The 19,381-nt window shown below is 61.1% G+C and overlaps 1 protein-coding gene across 1 annotated transcript in view; it reads left to right on the top strand.

Annotated features, from left to right (window-relative positions):
* LOC106630639 (ryanodine receptor 1) overlaps nt 1-19,381 on the top strand; it is a 143,921-nt gene that overhangs the window by 58,970 nt on the left and 65,570 nt on the right. The window contains 16 exon segments of the mRNA XM_074531811.1: nt 665-830; nt 922-1,008; nt 3,067-3,293; nt 5,683-6,694; nt 7,392-7,592; nt 8,421-8,532; nt 9,526-9,669; nt 11,540-11,813; nt 13,072-13,186; nt 13,261-13,393; nt 13,988-14,082; nt 14,733-14,868; nt 16,323-16,503; nt 17,861-17,972; nt 18,067-18,187; nt 18,765-18,934. Coding sequence (XP_074387912.1) covers nt 665-830; nt 922-1,008; nt 3,067-3,293; nt 5,683-6,694; nt 7,392-7,592; nt 8,421-8,532; nt 9,526-9,669; nt 11,540-11,813; nt 13,072-13,186; nt 13,261-13,393; nt 13,988-14,082; nt 14,733-14,868; nt 16,323-16,503; nt 17,861-17,972; nt 18,067-18,187; nt 18,765-18,934 — 3,286 coding nt within the window.

Consider the following 19,381-nt stretch of genomic DNA (forward strand, 5'->3'; position numbering starts at 1 on the left):
GTCTCACCCCATTTCCTCCCCCCAGCATCAAGCGCAGCAACTGCTACATGGTGTGGGGTTATTTTGGGGGGATTTGGGGGTATTTTGGGGGGGCTTTTGGGAGGTCTCACCCCCCTTTTTTCCCCCCAGCATCAAGCGCAGCAACTGCTACATGGTGTAGGGGTATTTTGGGGGAGTTTGGGGTATTTTGGGGGGGTTTTTGGGGTATTTTGGGGGGGTTTTTGGGGGGTCTCACCCCATTTTCTCCCCCCAGCATCAAGCGCAGCAACTGCTACATGGTGTGGGGGTATTTTGGGGCGGTTTTGGGGTATTTTGGGGGGGTTTTGGGGTATTTTGGGGGGGTCTCACCCCATTTTCTCCCCCCAGCATCAAGCGCAGCAACTGCTACATGGTGTGGGGGTATTTTGGGGGGGTTTTGGGGTATTTTGGGGGGGTCTCACCCCATTTTTCTCCCCCCAGCATCAAGCGCAGCAACTGCTACATGGTGTGGGGTTATTTTGGGGTGGTTTGGGGTATTTTGGGGGGGTTTTGGGGTATTTTGGGGGGGTTTTTGGGGGGTCTCACCCCATTTCCTCCCCCCAGCATCAAGCGCAGCAACTGCCCCATGGTTTGGGGGTATTTTGGGGGGGTTTTTGGGGGGTCTCACCCCATTTCCCCCCTCCAGCATCAAGCGCAGCAACTGCTACATGGTGTGGGGGGGGGAGTTTGCGACCCCCACCCAGCAGGCCAGGGTGTCCCACACTGACCTGGTCATCGGCTGCCTGGTGGACCTGGCCACGGGGCTCATGACCTTCACAGCCAACGGCAAAGAGATCAACACCTTCTTCCAGGTGAGCTGGGACCCCTCCCCTGAACCCCCCCGGGTGAGGTTTGGGGGTCCCAGCCCACCCCGGGGGTCTCACAGCAGCGTGGTGCCCGCAGGTGGAGCCCAACACCAAACTGTTCCCGGCGGTGTTCGTGCAGCCCACCACCCAAAATGTGCTCCAGTTTGAGCTGGGCAAGCTCAAGGTGAGGAATGGGACCCCCAGCAGGTGGGTGGTGGGGGATGAGACCCCCGAGACCCCCCCAAAAACTCCCCCAAAATCCCTGGGTCATCATGAACACCACCATGGTCTGAGACCCCCCAAAAACTCCCCCAAAATCCCCAGGTCATCATGAACACCACCATGGTATGAGACCCCTGAGACCCCCCCAAAATCCCCTGAGACCACCCCTGGACCCCAAAACCCCCAAACCCCAAGGTCATCATGAACACCATCATGGTACAGGACCCCTGAGAGCCCCCAAAACCCAAACCCTTCACCCTAAACACCCCTTCCTGCACCCCAAAACCCTCAGCTCATCATGACCACCATCACAGTATGGGACCCATAAGACCCCCCCAAAATCCCCCAAAACCCCCAGGTCATCATGAGCACCACCATGGTACAGGACCCCGGAGACCCCCAAAATCCCCAAAACCCCCAGGTCATCATGAACCCCACCATGGTACAGGACCCCTGAGACCCCCAAAATCCCCAAACCCTCAGCTCATCATGAACCCCACCATGGTACAGGACCCCTGAGACCCCCAAAATCCCCAAACCCTCAGCTCATCATGAACCCCACCATGGTACAGGACCCCTGAGACCCCCCAAAATCCCCAAACCCCCAGGTCATCATGAACACCACCATGGTACAGGACCCCTGAGACCCCCCAAAATCCCCAAACCCTCAGGTCATCATGAACCCCACCATGGTACAGGACCCCTGAGACCCCCCCAAAATCCCCCAAACCCCCAGGTCATCATGACCACCATCACAGTATGGGACCCCTGAGACCCCCCAAAATCCCCCAAACCCCCAGGTCATCATGAACCCCACCATGGTACAGGACCCCTGAGACCCCCCAAAATCCCCAAACCCCCAGGTCATTATGACCCCCACCATGGTACAGAGCCCCTGAGAGCCTCAAAATCCCCAGGTCATCATGAACACCACCATGGTACAGGGCCCCGGAGACCCCCAAAATCCCCAAAACCCCCAGGTCATCATGAACACCAGCATGGTACAGGACCCCTGAGACCCCCCCAAAATCCCCAGGTCATCATGAACCCCACCATGGTACAGGACCCCTGAGATCCCCCTAAAATCCCCCAAAACCCTGAGCTCATCATGAACCCCACCATTGTACAGGACCCCGGAGACCCCCAAAATCCCCAAACCCCCAGGTCATCATGAACCCCACCATGGTACAGGACCCCGGAGACCCCCAAAATCCCCAAACCCCCAGGTCATCATGAACCCCACCATGGTACAGGACCCCTGAGACCCCTCCAAAATCCCCAAACCCCCAGGTCATCATGAACCCCACCATGGTACAGGACCCCGGAGACCCCCAAAATCCCCAAACCCCCAGGTCATCATGAACCCCACCATGGTACAGGACCCCTGAGAGCCCCCAAAATCCCCCAAACCCCCAGGTCATCATGACCACCATCACAGTATGGGACGCCTGAGAGCCCCCAAAATGCCCAGACCCCCAGGTCATTATGACCCCCACCATGGTACAGGACCCCTGAGACCCCCCCAAAACCCCCAGGTCATCATGACCACCATCACAGTATGGGACCCCTGAGACCCCCAAAATGCCCAGACCCCCAGGTCATTATGAACCCCACCATGGTACAGGACCCCTGAGAGCCCCCCAAAATCCCCAAAGCCCCCAGGTCATTATAAACACCACTATGGTACAGGACCCCAGAGACCCCCAAAATCCCCAGGTCATCATGAACCCCACCATGGTACAGGACCCCTGAGACCCCCAAAATCCCCAGCTCATCATGAACCCCACCCTGGTACAGGACCCCTGAGAGCCCCCCAAAATCCCAAAACCCCGAGATCATCGTTTTGGGGGTATGGAGAGGGGCTGGGGGACAGCTGTGAGCCCTGGTGAGGCGACTCAGGAGCTGCCAGATGGAACAAGGAGAGCCTTGGGGCCGATCTTTGGGCTCTGCAGGGTGACCCCAGAGGAACTCAGTGCTGAGGGTCTTTGGGGGTCCCCCTGACGCCCCCGTGTCCCCCCAGAACATCATGCCCATCTCGGCGGCCATGTTCAGCAGCGAGAGGCAGAACCCGGCGCCGCAGTGCCCGCCCAGGCTGGTGATCCAGCACCTGACCCCGGTCACCTGGAGCCGCATGCCCACCGAGTACCTGGCCGTGGAGAGCGCCCGGCTGGGCGAGCGCCAGGGCTGGGCCGTGGAGTGCTCCGAGCCCCTGCAGATGATGGCCCTGCACATCCCCGAGGAGGACAGGTGGGGACACCCAGGGACACCCAGGGACACCAAGTGGGACCCCTAAATGGAATCCCAGAGAAATCCCAAATGGGGTCCCAGAGAAATCCCAAATGGCACCCCTAAATGGGATCCCAGAGAAATCACAAATGGGATCCCAAAGAAATTCCAAATGGGGTCCCAGAGAAATCCCAAATGGGATCCCTAAATGGGATCCCAGAGAAATCCCAAATGGCACCCCTAAATGGGATCCCAGAGAAATCACAAATGGGATCCCAAAGAAATTCCAAGTGGGATCCCAGAGAAATCCCAAATGGGATCCCTAAATGGGATCCCAGAGAAATCACAAATGGGACCCCTAAACGGGATCCCAGAGAAATCCCAGATGGCACCCCTAAATGGGATCCCAGAGAAATCACAAATTGCACCCCTAAATGGGATCCCAAAGAAATCCCAAATGGGACCGCAAATTGGACCCCAAATTGGACCCCAAATAGGGCAACTGTCCCGTGGTCTGGGGGTATTTTAGGGGGGGTTTGGGGGTCTCATCCCCTTTTTCCCCCCAAGATCAAGCACAGCAACCCCCCCATGGTGTGGGGGTTAAATAGGGGAGGGGTCCATGGTCTGAGGGGGTTTTTGCACATCCCCGAGGAGGACAGGTGGGGACATCCAGGGACACCCAGGGACACCCAGCCTCGTGGGGTTCTGTCCCATGGGGTCCCATCCCCAGGAGACCCTGGGGTCTCACCCCAAAAGTCCCATCCCCAGGAGATTGTGGGTTCCCATCCCAGGGGTCTCATCTCCGGGAGACCCTGGGGTCTTGCCCCAAAAGTCCCAACCCCAGGAGAGCTTGAGGTCTCATCCCCAGGAGAGCTTGGGGTCTCACCCCAAAATTCCCATCCCCAGGAGAACTTGGGGTCTTGCCCCAAAGGTCCCATCCTCAGGAGACCTTGGGATCTTACCCCAAAAGTCCCATCCCCAGGAGAGTTGGGGTCCCATCCCCAGGAGAGCTTGGGGTCTCACCCCAAAATTCCCATCCCCAGGAGATCATGGGATCTCACCCCAAAAGTGTCATCCCAGGAGATTGTGGGGTCCCATCCCCAGGAGAGCTTGAGGTCTCATCCCCAGGGATCTCATCCCCAGGAGATCATGGGGTCTTGCCCCAAAAGTCCCAACCTCAGGAGAGCTTGGGGTCTCAACCCAAAAAGTGTCATCCCCAGGAGACCCTGGGGTCCCATCCCAAAAGACCCAGCCCCAGGAGAGCTTGGAGTCCCCATCCCAGGGGTCTCATCCCCAGGAGACCCTGGGGTCTTACCCCAAAAGTCCCAACACCAGGAGAGTTGGGGTCCCATCCCCAGGAGAGCTTGGGGTCTCAACCCAAAAAGTGTCATCCCCAGGAGATCCTGGGGTCTCGCCCCAAAAGTCCCAACCCCAGGAGAGCTTGAGGTCTCATCCCCAGGAGAGCTTGGGGTCTCACCCCAAAATTCCCATCCCCAGGAGATCATGGGATCTCACCCCAAAAGTGTCATCCCAGGAGATTGTGGGGTCCCATCCCCAGGAGAGCTTGAGGTCTCATCCCCAGGGATCTCATCCCCAGGAGATCATGGGGTCTCGCCCCAAAAGTCCCAACACCAGGAGAGTTGGGGTCCCATCCCCAGGAGAGCTTGGGGTCTCAACCCAAAAAGTGTCATCCCCAGGAGATCCTGGGGTCCCATCCCAAAAGACCCAGCCCCAGGAGAGCTTGGAGTCCCCATCCCAGGGGTCTCATCCCCAGGAGACCTTGGGGTCTCACCCCAGAAGTCCCATCCCCAGGAGACCTTTTGCCCCCATCCCAGTGGTCCCACCCTGTGTCCCCCTCTCCTGATCCCCATTCCCTGTCCCCCCAAGGGGTCCCACCCCATATCCCCCCATTCCCCACCCCCAGAGCCCCCACCCCATCCCAGCGTGGGCCCCCCACCCCGGCCCCTGTGATGGTGCTCACAGGGGTCTTAGGATGAGAGAAGAGACGAAGATATGACTTTTATCTTTCAGAGGGCTTGATTTATTATTTTATTATATAGATTACGTTAAAACTATACTAAAAGAATAGAAGAAAAAGTTTCATCAGAAGGGAAGAAGAAGCTAGAATAGTTTCTTTTCTATTCTAGCTAAGAATAGAAAGGAAAGAAGGATAACAAAGGTTTGTGGCTCAGGCTCTGTGTCCAAGCCAGCTGGGCTGTGATTGACCATTAATTACAAACCACCACATGAAACCAATCACAGATGCACCTGTTGCATCCCACAGCATCAGCTAACCATTGTTCACATTTTATTCCTGAGGCCTCCCAGCTTCTCAGCAGGAAAAATCCTAAGGAAAGGATTTTTCATAAAAGCCGTCTGCGACAACAGACCCGCCCCGTTTCCCCCGCAGGTGCATCGACATCCTGGAGCTGTGGGAGCGCGAGGAGCTGCTGCAGTTCCAGTGCCACACGCTGCGCCTCTACTGCGCCGTGTGCGCGCTGGGCAACAACCGCGTGGCGCACGCGCTCTGCAGCCACGTGGACCAGGCGCAGCTGCTCTTCGCCATCGAGAGCCCCGAGCTGCCGGGGCCGCTGCGCGCCGGCTACTACGACCTGCTGCTGGCCATGCACCTGGACGCGGCGCAGCGCGCCCGCTCCTCCATGAGCGCCGAGTTCATCGTGCCCATCACCGAGGCCACGCGCGCCATCGCGCTCTTCCCCGACGGAGGCCGCTGCCCGGGGCCCCCGGGCGTGGGGCCCAGCGCCTGCCTGAGACCCCAGCCCCATTTCTCGGAGCCGTGCTTCATCCGGGCGGGGGGCGGCGGAGGGCGGGCGCCGCTCAGCCCGGCCATCCCGCTGGACGAGCTGGGGGCCAAGGCCATGCGCATGCTGGCCGAGGCCGTGGCCGGAGGGGGCCCCCACGCCCGGGACCCCGTGGGGGGCAGCGTGGAGTTCCAGCTGGTGCCCGTGCTCAAGCTGGTGTCGGCGCTGCTGGCCGTGGGGGCACTGGGCGACGACGACGTGCGGCGAGTGCTGCGCATGATCGAGCCCCGCGTGTTCGGCGAGGGACGGCGGGAGGAGGGAGAGGAGGAGGAGAAGGAGGAGGAGGAGGAGGAGGAGGAGGTGAAGGCCATCGAGGCTGGTGAGGGGGAGGAGGAGGAGGATGAGGAAGCGAGGAGGAAAAAGGCCGTGGAGGCTGGAGAGGAGGAGGAGGAGGAAGAGGAAGAGGAGGAGGGAGTGAGGAGGAGGAAGGCCATCGAGGCTGGAGAGCTGCAGGCGGAGGAGGAGGATGAGGAGGAGGCCAGGAGGACGAAGGCCATTGAGGCTGGGGAGGTGCAGGAGGAGGAGGAGGAGAAGGAGGAAGAGGAAGAGCTGGAGGAGGGGCTGCTGCAGATGAAGCTGCCGGAGTCGGTCAAGCTGCAGGTGAGGGAGGGGACAGGGGCGGGGGGTTTGTGTCCCCTCGCTGTCCCCTCTCCGTGTCCACCTCATGTCCCCTCCCTGGGCTCTCCATCCCGGTGTCCTTGTCCCCTCCCCAGGGTCCCTGTCCCAGTGATGTCCTGGGGTCCCCATCCCCATGGTGTCCCCAGTGACCCCCATATCCTTAATGTTCCTGTGTCCCTGACATCTCCAATGTCCCTGATGTCCCCAATGTCCCCAATGTCCCTGATATCCCCAATGTCCCCATGTCCCCAATGTCCCCGTGTCCCCACAGATGTGCCACCTGCTGCAGCACCTGTGCGAGCAAGAGCTGCAGCCCCGGGTGGAGGTCTCTGTGTCCCCAATGTCCCTGATGTCCCCAGTGTCCCCAATGTCCCCGTGTCCCCACAGATGTGCCACCTGCTGCAGCACCTGTGCGAGTGGGAGCTGCAGCACCCTGATGTCCCCAATGTCCCCATGTCCCCATGTCCCTGACATCCCCGTGTCCCCGCAGATGTGCCACCTGCTGCAGCACCTGTGCGAGCGGGAGCTGCAGCATCTGTGTCCCCAATGTCCCCATGTCCCTGATGTCCCCGTGTCCCCGCAGATGTGCCACCTGCTGCAGCACCTGTGCGAGCGGGAGCTGCAGCACCCTGTGTCCCCAATGTCCCCAATGTCCCTGATGTCCCCAATGTCCCCGCAGATGTGCCACCTGCTGCAGCACCTGTGCGAGCGGGAGCTGCAGCACCGCGTCGAGGCCATCGTGGCGTTCTCGGAGCGCCACGTGCAGCGGCTGCAGCGGGACCAGCGGCGCCGCTACGGGCGCCTGATGCGCGCCCTGACCATGTCGGCGGCAGAGACCGCCCGGCGCACCCGCGAGTTCCGCTCGCCACCGCAGGAGCAGGTGGGGACAGAATGGGGACAGAGTGGGGACAGAGTGGGGACAGTGCGGGGACAGGGCGGGGACAGGGTGGGGACAGCATGGGGACAGAGCGGGGACAGGGTGGGGACAGGGCGGGGACAGAGGGAGGGCAGGGCGGGGACAGAGTGGGGACAGCGCGGGGACAATGCGGGGACAGAGTGGGGACAGAGCGGGGACAGGGTGGGGACAGAGCGGGGACAGGGTGGGGACAGCATGGGGACAGTGCGGGGACAGGGCGGGGACAGAGTGGGGACAGGGTGGGGACAGAGTGGGGACAGAGGGAGGGCAGGGCGGGGACAGAGTGGGGACAACGCGGGGACAGAGGGAGGGCAGAACGGTGACAGCGTGGGGACAGAGTGGGACAGGTTGGGGACAGAGTAGGACAGAGCGGTGACAGCGTGGGGACAGGGCGGGTACAGCATGGGGGACAGAGCGGGGACAGAGCGGGGACAGAGTGGGCCAGGATGGGGACAGAGCGGTGACAGTGTGGGACAGAGCGGGGACAGAGTGGGGGCACAATGGGGGCAGAGTGGGGACAGAGTCAGGGCAGAGCCAGGACAGAGGGGGGACACTGCTGGGACACGGCAGGGATGGCATGGGGGACATGGCCTTGAGTGGGAGAACAGGGATGTGCATGGGCACAGCGTGGGGACACTGCAGGGACACCCTGGGGACACTGATGGGGACACAGCCTTGGGTGGGATGTGCATGGGGACACTGCAGGGACACCCTGGGGACACTGATGGGGACACAGCCTTGGGTGGGAGAACAGGGATGTCCTGCCATGTCCCTGTGTCCCCGTGTCCCCAGATCAACATGCTGATGCAGTACAAGGGAGGGGCTGAGGATGAGGAGTGTCCCGTGCCTGGGGACATCCGGGACGAGCTGCTCGACTTCCACAATGACCTGCTGGCCCACTGCGGTGATGGGGGGACAGGGACACCCCCTGGGCTTGGGGACACCCCCTGGGCTTGGGGACAGCCCTCTGGGCTTGGGGACAATACCCTGGGCTTGGGGACACCCCTTGGGCTTGGGGACACCCCCTGGGCTTGGGGACACCCCCTGGGCTTGGGGACAATACTCTGGGCTTGGGGATACCCTCTGGGCTTGTGGACAATCCCCTGGGCTTGGGGACAATATCCAGAGGTTTGGGGACACCCCCTGGGCTTGGGGACACCCTCTGGGCTTGGGGACACCCCCTGGGATTGGGGACAACCCCTCTGGGGTGTGGGGACACCCCCTGGGCTTGGGGACAACCCTGGGCTTGGGGACAACTCCTGGGCTTGTGGACAATCCCCTGGGCTTGGGGACACCCCCTGGGCTTGGGGACACCCTCTGGGGTGTGGAGACACCCCCTGGGCTTGGGGACAATCCCCTGGGCTTGGGGACAATACCCTGGGCTTGGGGACACCCCCTGGGCTTGGGGATACCCTCTGGGCTTGGGGACACCCCCTGGGCTTGGGGACAATATCCAGAGGTTTGGGGACACCCCCTGGGCTTGGGGACACCCCCTGAGCTTGGGGACACCCCCTGGGATTGAGGGCATCCCCCCGGGGTTGGGGACACCCTCTGGGCTTGGGGACACCCTCTGGGCTTGGGGACAATCCCCTGGGCTTGGGGACAATATCCAGAGGTTTGGGGACACCCCCTGGGCTTGGGGACAACCCCCTGGGATTGAGGGCATCCCCCTGGGCTTGGGGACACCCCCTCTGGGGTATGGGGACACCCCCTGGGCTTGGGGACAATCCCCTGGGCTTGGGGACACCCCCAGTTAAACTGGGATCTCCCCATTGGAACTGGGACCCCCATTGTGGGACCCCAGAGACCCCCGGGAGTGCAGGGACTCCATCCAGAGACCCTGTGCCCCCCCTTGGGGACATGGGGACACCCCTGTGACCCCCCCCGTGTCCCCCAGGCATTGAGCTGACGGAGGAGGAAGAGGAGGAGGAGGAGGAGACGTCGCTGCGGCAGCGGCTGCTGGGGCTGGTGCAGAAGGTGGTGGGGGTCCGGGGCCCCCCCAAGGAGGAGGAGACGCCCCCCGAGGAGCCCCCGGTGCCCAGTGAGGAGGGGACAGGGGGGTGGGGACAGGGACACTCGGCTGGGCCCGGGACGTGGCCGAGGTGGCATTGGGGTGACACACGAGGTGTCACCAAGGAGTTGGTCAGGGTGTCCTCAAGGAGTTGGTCAGGGTGTCCTCAAGGAGTTGGCCAAGGTGTCCTCAAGGTGACACACAAGGTGTCCCCAAGGTGCCAACCAAGATGTCACCAGGATACAGCCAACCTGTCCCCAAGGTGCTGGCCAAGATGTCCCCAAGGTGGCAGCGCTGCAGGGGCTCATCTGGCAGACCATGGGCACAGGAATCACTGTGTCCCCAATGTCCCCGTTACCCCCAATGTCCCCGTTGTCCCCAATGTCCCCAGTGTCCCCAATGTCCCCAGGCATGCTGCAGGAGCTGATCTCGCAGACCATGGTGCACTGTGTCCCCATTGTCCCCAATGTCCCCGTTGTCCCCGCTGTCCCCAGGCACGCTGCAGGAGCTGATCTCGCAGACCATGGTGCACTGGGCACAGGAGTCACTGTGTCCCCATTGTCCCCAATGTCCCCAATGTCCCCGCTGTCCCCAGGCACGCTGCAGGAGCTGATCTCGCAGACCATGGTGCACTGGGTCACTGTGTCCCCAATGTCCCCGTTGTCCCCAATGTCCCCAGGCACGCTGCAGGAGCTGATCTCACAGACCATGGTGCACAGGAATCACTGTGTCCCCAATGTCCCCAATGTCCCCGCTGTCCCCAGGCACGCTGCAGGAGCTGATCTCGCAGACCATGGTGCACTGGGTCACTGTGTCCCCAATGTCCCCAGTGTCCCCAATGTCCCCAATGTCCCCGCTGTCCCCAGGCACGCTGCAGGAGCTGATCTCGCAGACCATGGTGCACTGTGTCCCCAATGTCCCCAATGTCCCCAATGTCCCCAGGCACGCTGCAGGAGCTGATCTCGCAGACCATGGTGCACTGGGTCACTGTGTCCCCAATGTCCCCGTTGTCCCCGCTGTCCCCAGGCACGCTGCAGGAGCTGATCTCGCAGACCATGGTGCACTGTGTCCCCAATGTCCCCATTGTCCCCAGTGTCCCCATTGTCTCTGCTGTCTCCAGGCACGCTGCAGGAGCTGATCTCGCAGACCATGGTGCACTGGGCACAGGAATCACTGTGTCCCCAATGTCCCCGTTGTCCCCGCTGTCCCCAGGCACGCTGCAGGAGCTGATCTCGCAGACCATGGTGCACTGGGCGCAGGAATCACTGTGTCCCCAATATCCCCAGTGTCCCCAATGTCCCTGCTGTCCCCAATGTTCCCGTTGTCCCCGGTGTCCCCAGGCACGCTGCAGGAGCTGATCTCGCAGGCCATGGTGCACTGGGTCCCCATTGTCCCCAATGTCCCCATTGTCCCCAATGTCCCCAGGCACGCTGCAGGAGCTGATCTTGCAGACCATGGTGCACTGGGTCACTGTGTCCCCAATGTCCCCATTGTCCCCAGTGTCCCCAGGCACGCTGCAGGAGCTGATCTCGCAGACCATGGTGCCCTGGGTCACTCTGTCCCCAATGTCCCTGCTGTCCCCAATGTCCCCGTTGTCCCCACTGTCCCCAGGCACGCTGCAGGAGCTGATCTCGCAGACCATGGTGCCCTGGGTCACTGTGTCCCCAATGTCCCCGTTGTCCCCAATGTCCCCAATGTCCCCAGGCACGCTGCAGGAGCTGATCTCGCAGACCATGGTGCACTGGGTCACTGTGTCCCCAATGTCCCCAATGTCCCCATTGTCCCCAATGTCCCCATTGTCCCCACTGTCCCCAGGCACGCTGCAGGAGCTGATCTCGCAGACCATGGTGCACTGTGTCCCCATTGTCCCCAATGTCCCCAATGTCCCCGCTGTCCCCAGGCACGCTGCAGGAGCTGATCTCACAGACCATGGTGCACTGGGCGCAGGAGTCGTTCATCCAGAGCCCGGCGCTGGTGCGGGCCATGTTCAGCCTGCTGCACCGGCAGTACGACGCGCTGGGCGAGCTGGGCCGGGCGCTGCCCAAGGCCTACGCCATCAGCGCCACCTCGGTGCCCGACACCACGGCCCTGCTCGAGTGCCTGGGCCAGATCCGCTCGCTGCTCATCGTGCAGATGGGCCCCGAGGAGGAGAACCTCATGATCCAGAGCATCGGGTGCGTGCGAGCCCCTGGGTCACTCTGTGTCCCCTTGTGTCACCCTGTGTCCCCCTGTGTCCTGTCTCGGTCACCTTGTGTCCTCCTGTGTCCTCTCTGGGTCACCCTGTGTCACCCTGTGTCCCCTTGTGTCCTGTCTGGGTCACCTTGTGTCCCCTTGTGTCCTGTTTGGGTCACCCTTTGTCCTCCTGTGTCCTCTCTGGGTCACCCTGTGTCCCCTTGTGTCCTCCCTGTGTCACCCTGTGTCCCCCTGTGTCCTGTTTGGGTCACCTTGTGTCCTCTCTGGGTCACCCTGTGCCACCCTGCGTCCTCCCTGTGTCACCCTATGTCCCCTTGTGTCCTGTCTGGGTCACCCTGCATCCCGTTGTGTCCTGTCTGGGTCACCCTGTGTCCCCTTGTGTCCTGTCTGGGTCACCTTGTGTCCTCCTGTGTCACCCTGTGTCCTCTCTGGGTCACCCTGTGTCCTCTTGTGTCCTGTCTGGGTCACCCTGTGTCCTCCATGGCTCCTCTTTGTGTCCCCGTGTGTCCTCTCTCTGTCCTTCTTTGTGTCCACCCTGTGTCCCCTTGTGTCCTCCTTGTGTCCTTCTCTGTCCTCCTGTGTCCCCCTGTGTCCCCATCCAGGCACCCTGAGAACCCCCAAACCCCCCAAATCTGCCCCTGAACACCCCATAACCCACCTGAACACCCCATAACTCCCACAACCCCCCCAAATGTGTCCCTGAACACCCCACAACCTCCCAAACACCCCGAATCTGCCCCTGAGCACCCCAAATCTGCCTCTGAACACCCCATAACTCCCTCAAACCCCCCAAATGTGTCCCTGAACACCCCACAACCTCCCAAACACCCCGAATCTGCCCCTGAGCACCCCAAATCTGCCTCTGAACACCCCATAACCCCCCTGAGCCCCCCAAATCTGTGATCCCCCTGTGCTCCCCCCCAGGAACATCATGAACAACAAGGTGTTCTAGCAGCACCCCAAATCCCACCTGAACACCCCATAACCCCCCCAAACACCACAAATCTGTCCCTGAAAACTCCCCTGACCCCCCCAAATCTGTGACCCCCCCCCAAATCTGTGTCCCCCCAGGAATATCATGAACAACAAGGTGTTCTACCAGCACCCCAAATCCCACCTCAGCACCCCATAACCCCCCCAAAACCCCCAAATCTACCCCTAAATACCCCATAACCCCTTCAAACACCACAAATCTGCCCCTGAACACCCCCCTGACCCCCCAAATCTGTGCCCCCCCAGGAACATCATGAACAACAAGGTGTTCTACCAGCACCCCAACCTGATGCGGGCCCTGGGCATGCACGAGACCGTGATGCAGGTGATGGTCAGCGTCCTGGGTGGTGGCGAGTCCAAGGTGAGCCCCCCCCACCCTTGGGTGCCCCCCTGGGGACCCCCCCGGAGCTGCCCTGACCCCCCGGTGCCCCCCAGGAGATCCGGTTCCCCAAGATGGTGACCAACTGCTGCCGCTTCCTCTGCTACTTCTGCCGCATCAGCCGCCAGAACCAGCGCTCCATGTTCGACCACCTGGGCTACCTGCTGGAGAACAGTGGAATTGGGCTGGGTGAGACACCCTGGGACCCTCCTGAGATCCCCAAAAACCTCCTGGGACCCCCACCATGTCCCCATTGCCATCGCTGCCCTGTCCCTTGTCACCCCCTGTCCTGTCCCTGTCACCCCCACCTGGGCTACCTGCTGGAGAACAGTGGAATTGGGCTGGGTGAGACACCCCAAAACCCCCTGAGATCCCCAAAAACCTCCTGGGACCCCCCCGCCATGTCCCTAGTGCCACCCCCATGTCCCCATTTCCACCCCCTGTCCCCTCCCTGCCACCCCCTGTTCTGTCCCTGTCACCCCCACCTGGGCTACCTGCTGGAGGACAGCGGCATCGGCCTGGGTGAGACACCCCAAAACCCCCTGAGATCCCCAAAACCCTCCTGGGATCCTCCTGTGTCCCCTTTGTGTCCCCTCTGTCCCCTCCAGTCCTCTTGGGGGTCCTTTAGGACACCTTGAGGGGGAAGTCTCTGCCCCCCACTCTGTCCCCTGTTGTCCCCAAGCACACCTTGAGGAGGGGTCTCTGTCCCCAGTGTCCCCTGACCTCCCTGTCCCCCGGTGTCCTCTGGTGTCCCCTGACCTCCCTGTCCCCATTGTCCCCAAGGCATGCAGGGCTCCACCCCCCTGGACGTGGCGGCCGCCTCTGTCATCGACAACAACGAGCTGGCGCTGGCCCTCAAGGAGCAGGACCTGGAGAAGGTGGGGACAGCCCTGTGTCACCTCCATGTCACCTCCATGTCACCTCTGTGTCCCCGGGTGTCCCCTGGGGCAGGTGGTGACGTACCTGGCGAGCTGCAGAGCTGCCCCATGCTGCTGTACCCCAAAACCCTCTGTGTCCCCCCATGTCCCCTGGTGTCACCTCCGTGTCCCCTGGGGCAGGTGGTGACGTACCTGGCGGGCTGCAGAGCTGCCCCATGCTGCTGTACCCCAAAACCCTCTGTGTCCCCCCATGTCCCCTGATGTCCCCTGGTGTCCCCTGATGTCCCCGGTGTCCCCTGGGGCAGGTGGTGACGTACCTGGCGGGCTGCAGAGCTGCCCCATGCTGCTGTACCCCAAAACCCTCTGTGTCCCCCCATGTCCCCTGGTGTCCCCTGATGTCCCCATGTCCCCTGATGTCCCCATGTCCCCTGGTGTCCCCTGATGTCCCCATGTCCCTGGGGCAGGTGGTGACGTACCTGGCGAGCTGTGGCCTGCAGAGCTGCCCCATGCTGCTGTACCCCAAAACCCTCTGTATCCCCCCATGTCCCCTGGTGTCCCCTGATGTCCCCATGTCCCCTGGTGTCCCCTGATGTCCCCATGTCCCCTGGTGTCCCCTGGTGTCCCCTGATGTCCCCATGTCCCTGGGGCAGGTGGTGACGTACCTGGCGAGCTGTGGCCTGCAGAGCTGCCCCATGCTGCTGGCCAAGGGTTACCCCGACATCGGCTGGAACCCCTGCGGGGGTGAGAAGTACCTGGACTTCCTGCGCTTCGCCGTCTTCGTCAACGGTGAGACGCCCCAGGTGTCCCCAAGTGTCCCCAGGTGTCCCCAGGTCCCCTCAAGGGGGTCCCTGTGTCACCCCCATGCCCCTCATGGCAGCACTATCTGGATTTCCTGTGCTTTGCCATCTTTGTCACTGGTGAGAGACCCCCGCGTGGCCCTCAGGTGTCCTCAGGTGTCCCTCAGGTGTCCCCAGGTGCCCCCAAGTGTCCTCAGGTGTCCCCAGGTCCCCTCAAGGGGGTCCCTGTGTCACCCCCATGCCCCTCATGGCAGCACTGTCTGGATTTCCTGTGCTTTGCCATCTTTGTCACTGGTGAGAGAACCCGCGTGGCCCTCAGGTGTCCCCAGGTGTCCCCAGGTGTCCCCAGGTGCCCCTCAGATGTCCCCCTGTCCCCTCCTGTGGGTTTGTGTTTTGGGGGTCCCTTTTTGGGGTCCCATTCCTGCAGGGGAGAGCGTGGAGGAGAACCCAGATTGAGGTTCCCAATTGAGTTCTCAGGACTCCCTGTGCTGGGGGTTTTGGGGTTCCCTGTTTTGGGGGTTTTGGGGTTCCCTGTTTTGGGGGTTTTAGGGTTCACTGTTTTAGGGGTTTTTTGGGTTTGTGTTTTGGGTATTCTGGGGTGTCCCTGTGACCTTTGGGGTCCCATTGCCCAAGGGAGAGCATGGAGGAGAATGCCAACGTGGTGGTGCAGCTGCTGATCTAGGACTCTCTGTTTTAGGGGTTTTAGTGGTTTTTAGGGTTTGTGTTTTAGGAACTCTGGCGTGTCCCTGTGACTTTTGGGGTCCCATTCCCCAGGGGAGAGTGTGGAGGAGAACACCAACGTGGTGGTGCGGCTGCTGATCCGGGGCTCCCTGTTTTAGGGTTTTAGGGGATTTAGTGGTTTTAGAGGTTTTTTTTGGCTTTTATTTTGGGAATTTTGAGGTGTCCCTGTGACCTTTGGGGTCCTGTTCCCCAGATGAGAGCGTGGAGGAGAGAACACCAACGTGGTGGTGTGGCTTCTGATCCGGGACTCTCTGTTTTAGGGGTTTTGGGGTTCCCTGTTTTGGGGATTTTAGGGTTCCCTGGTTTAGGGATTTTTCAAGTTTGTGTTTTGGGAATTCTGGGGTCTCGCTGTGACCTTTGGGGTCCCGTTCCCAAGGGGAGAGCGTGGAGGAGAACGCCAACGTGGTGGTGCGGCTGCTGATCCAGGGCTCCCTGTTTTAGGGTTTTAGGGATTTTAGTGGGTTTAGATGTTTTTAGAGGTTTTTTGGGTTTGTGTTTTGGGAATTTTGAGGTGTCCATGTGACTTTTGGGGTCCCGTTCCCAGGGGAGAGCGTGGAGGAGAACGCCAACGTGGTGGTGCGGCTGCTGATCTGGGGCTCCCTGTTTTAGGGTTTTAGGGGATTTAGTGGTTTTAGAGGTTTTTTGGGCTTTTATTTTGGGAATTTTGAGGTGTCCCTGTGACTTTTGGGGTCCCTCTCCCAGGGGAGAGCGTGGAGGAGAACGCCAACGTGGTGGTGCGGCTGCTGATCCGGCGTCCCGAGTGCTTCGGGCCGGCGCTGCGGGGCGAGGGCGGCTCGGGGCTGCTGGCGGCCATCCAGGACGCCCTGAGCATCGCCCAGGACCCCGCCCGGGACGGGCCCAGCGGCCGCAGGGAGAGGAGGCCGTGAGCAGTGGGATGGGATGGGATTGGGATCGGGGTGGGATTGGGATTGGGATTGGGATTGGGATGGGATTGGGATTGGGATTGGGATTGGGATTGGGATTGGGATTGGGAGTGGGATTGGGATGGGATTGGGGTGGGATTGGGATTGGGATGGGATTGGGATCGGGGTGGGATTGGGATTGGGATGAGGATGGGGATGGGGATTGGGATGGGATTGGGATGGGGACCCCGCCCGGGACGGGCCCAGCGGCCGCAGGGAGAGGAGGCCGTGAGTAGTGGGAGTGGGATGGGATTGGGATCGGGGTGGGATTGGGATTGGGATGGGATGGGGATGGAATTGGGATTGGGAATGGGATGGGATTGGGATGGGATTGGGATTGGGATTGGGATTGGGATTGGGATTGGGATTGGGATTGGGATGGGATTGGGATGAGGATGGGGATGGGATTGGGATTGGGATTGGGATTGGATTGGGATGGGATTGGGATGGGATTGGGAGTGGGAGTGGGTTTGGGATTGGGATGGGATTGAATTGGGATGGGATTGGGATTGGGAGTGGGAGTGGGATTGGGATGGGGATGGGATTGGGATGGGGACCCCGCCCAGGACAGGCCCAGCGGCCGCAGGGAGAGGAGGCCGTGAGCAGTAGGAGTGGGATTGGGATGGGATGGGATTGGGGTTAGGAATGGGATTGGGATTTTGATTGGGATTGGGATTGGGATGGGATTGGGAGTGGGATTGGGATTGGGATTGGGATTGGGATGGGATTGGGATTGGGATGGGATGGGATGGGATTGGGATGGGATTGGGATTGGGATTGGGATTGGGATTGGGATGGGATTGGGATGGGATTGGGATTGGGATTGGATTGGGGTGGGATTGGGATTGGGATTGGGATTGGGATTGGGATGGGGACCCCGCCCGGGACGGGCCCAGCAGCTGCAGGGAGAGGAGGCCGTGAGTGCCAAGAGTGGGAGTGGGGTTGGAGTGGGGATTGGGATGGGATTGGGTGGGGTTAGGAATGGAATTACGAATGGGATTGGGAATGGGATTGGGTGGGACTGGAATGGGAATGGGATTGGGATTGGGTAGGAATGGGACTGGAACTGGAAATGAGATTGGATGAGGTTGGGAATGGAACTGGGATCAGGAATGGGGTTGGGATGAGGATGAGGATGAGATGTCAATGGTGAGAAATGCAAGTGAGGATGAAGACAGAACAGAGCAGGCATCAAGCTGTGAACAGAAGGAGGATGAAGATGGGCTGGAATGGGGTGGGCTGAAGATGACAATACTGGGATGGCCTGGAGGACCCCAGGGTGACCCCCTGACCCCTCAGACCCCCCGTTCCCCCCAGGTTCGGGCCCGAGGAGCCCCCTGAGGAGAACCGGGTGCACCTGGGCCACGCCATCATGTCCTTCTACGCCGCCCTCATCGACCTGCTGGGCCGCTGCGCCCCCGAGATGCACGTACGGACCTGGGGGCTTTGGGGGGGCTCAGGGGGGTCCTGGGGGGGTCAGGACTCGGGTTGTGACCCCCCCTCCCCGTGTGTGACCCCCACAGCTGATCCAGGCGGGGAAGGGGGAGGCCCTGCGGATCCGGGCCATCCTGCGCTCGCTCGTCCCGCTCGAGGACCTGGTGGGGATCATCAGCCTCCCCCTGCAGATCCCGGCGCTGGGAAAAGGTGGGGAGGGGTCCCCAAAACTGGGGAGGGGTCACTGGGATGAGGGACACCCCAAAATGTGGGGACTGGGATGGGGAACACACCCCAAAATGTGGGGAGCTGGTGGGGATCATCAGCCTCCCCCTGCAGATCCCGGCGCTGGGAAAAGGTGGGGAGGGGTCCCCAAAACTGGGGGGGAGACACCCCAAAATGTGAGGACTGGGATGGGGAACACACCAAAATGTGGGGACTGGGGTGGTGGTCATCAGCCTTGGGCACTGTTTGGGGAGTTTTGGGGTGCTCTGAATTTTGAGGTCCCACAGATGGGAATGTGGTGGAGCCCCCCATGTCCACCTGCCAGGCTGGGGGGCTCTGGGACCCCAGGATTTGGGGGAATTCCCGGCTGTTTTAGGGTTTGGGGAGATTTGGGGTGCTCTGAGTTTTGGGGTCCCACAGATGGGAATGTGGTGGAGACCCCCATGTCCACCAGACAGGCTGGGGGGCTCTGGACACCCCAGGATTGGGAGATTTTGGGCTGTTTTGGGGTTTGGGGCTGTTTGGGGAGTTTTGGGGTGCTCTGAATTTTGGGGTCCCATAGATGGGAACGTGGTGGAGCCCCGCATGGCCGCCAGCTTCGTCCCCGAGCACAAGGCGCCCATGGTGCTGTTCCTGGACCGCGTTTATGGGGTGCAGAACCAGGAGTTCCTGCTCCACGTGCTGGAAGTGGGGTTCCTGCCCGACATGCGCGCGGCCGCCTCGCTGGACACGGTGAGGGGCACCCCAAAACCCCCCGGGGCTCCCCAAAACTCCCTGCAGGGTTCATTGGGCCTGCAGCAGGGCCTGTTCCCTCCTGGGGGGTGGGTGTGGGGTCTCCCAAATGTTCCCTATAGGATGGGTGTGGGGGTCCCCCAAATATTCTCTATAGGACAGGTGTGGAGTCCCCCAAATCTCTCTATGAGATGGATTTGGGGTCACCCCAGTCTTCCCTGTTTAACCCCCCAAATCTTCCATATGGGATGGATTTGGAGTCACCCCAGTCTTTCCTGTTTGACCCCCCAAATCTCCCCCATGGGATGGATTTGGGGTCACCTCAACCTTCCCTGTTTGATCCCCCAAATCTTCCATATGGGACAGGTGTGGGGTCTCCCAAATCTCTCCTATGAGATGGATTTGGGGTCACCCCAGTCTTCCCTGTTTGATCCCCCAAATCTTCTG

This window comes from Zonotrichia albicollis, chromosome 39 (assembly GCF_047830755.1).
Source record: "Zonotrichia albicollis isolate bZonAlb1 chromosome 39, bZonAlb1.hap1, whole genome shotgun sequence".
Taxonomy (NCBI): Eukaryota; Metazoa; Chordata; class Aves; order Passeriformes; family Passerellidae; genus Zonotrichia; species Zonotrichia albicollis.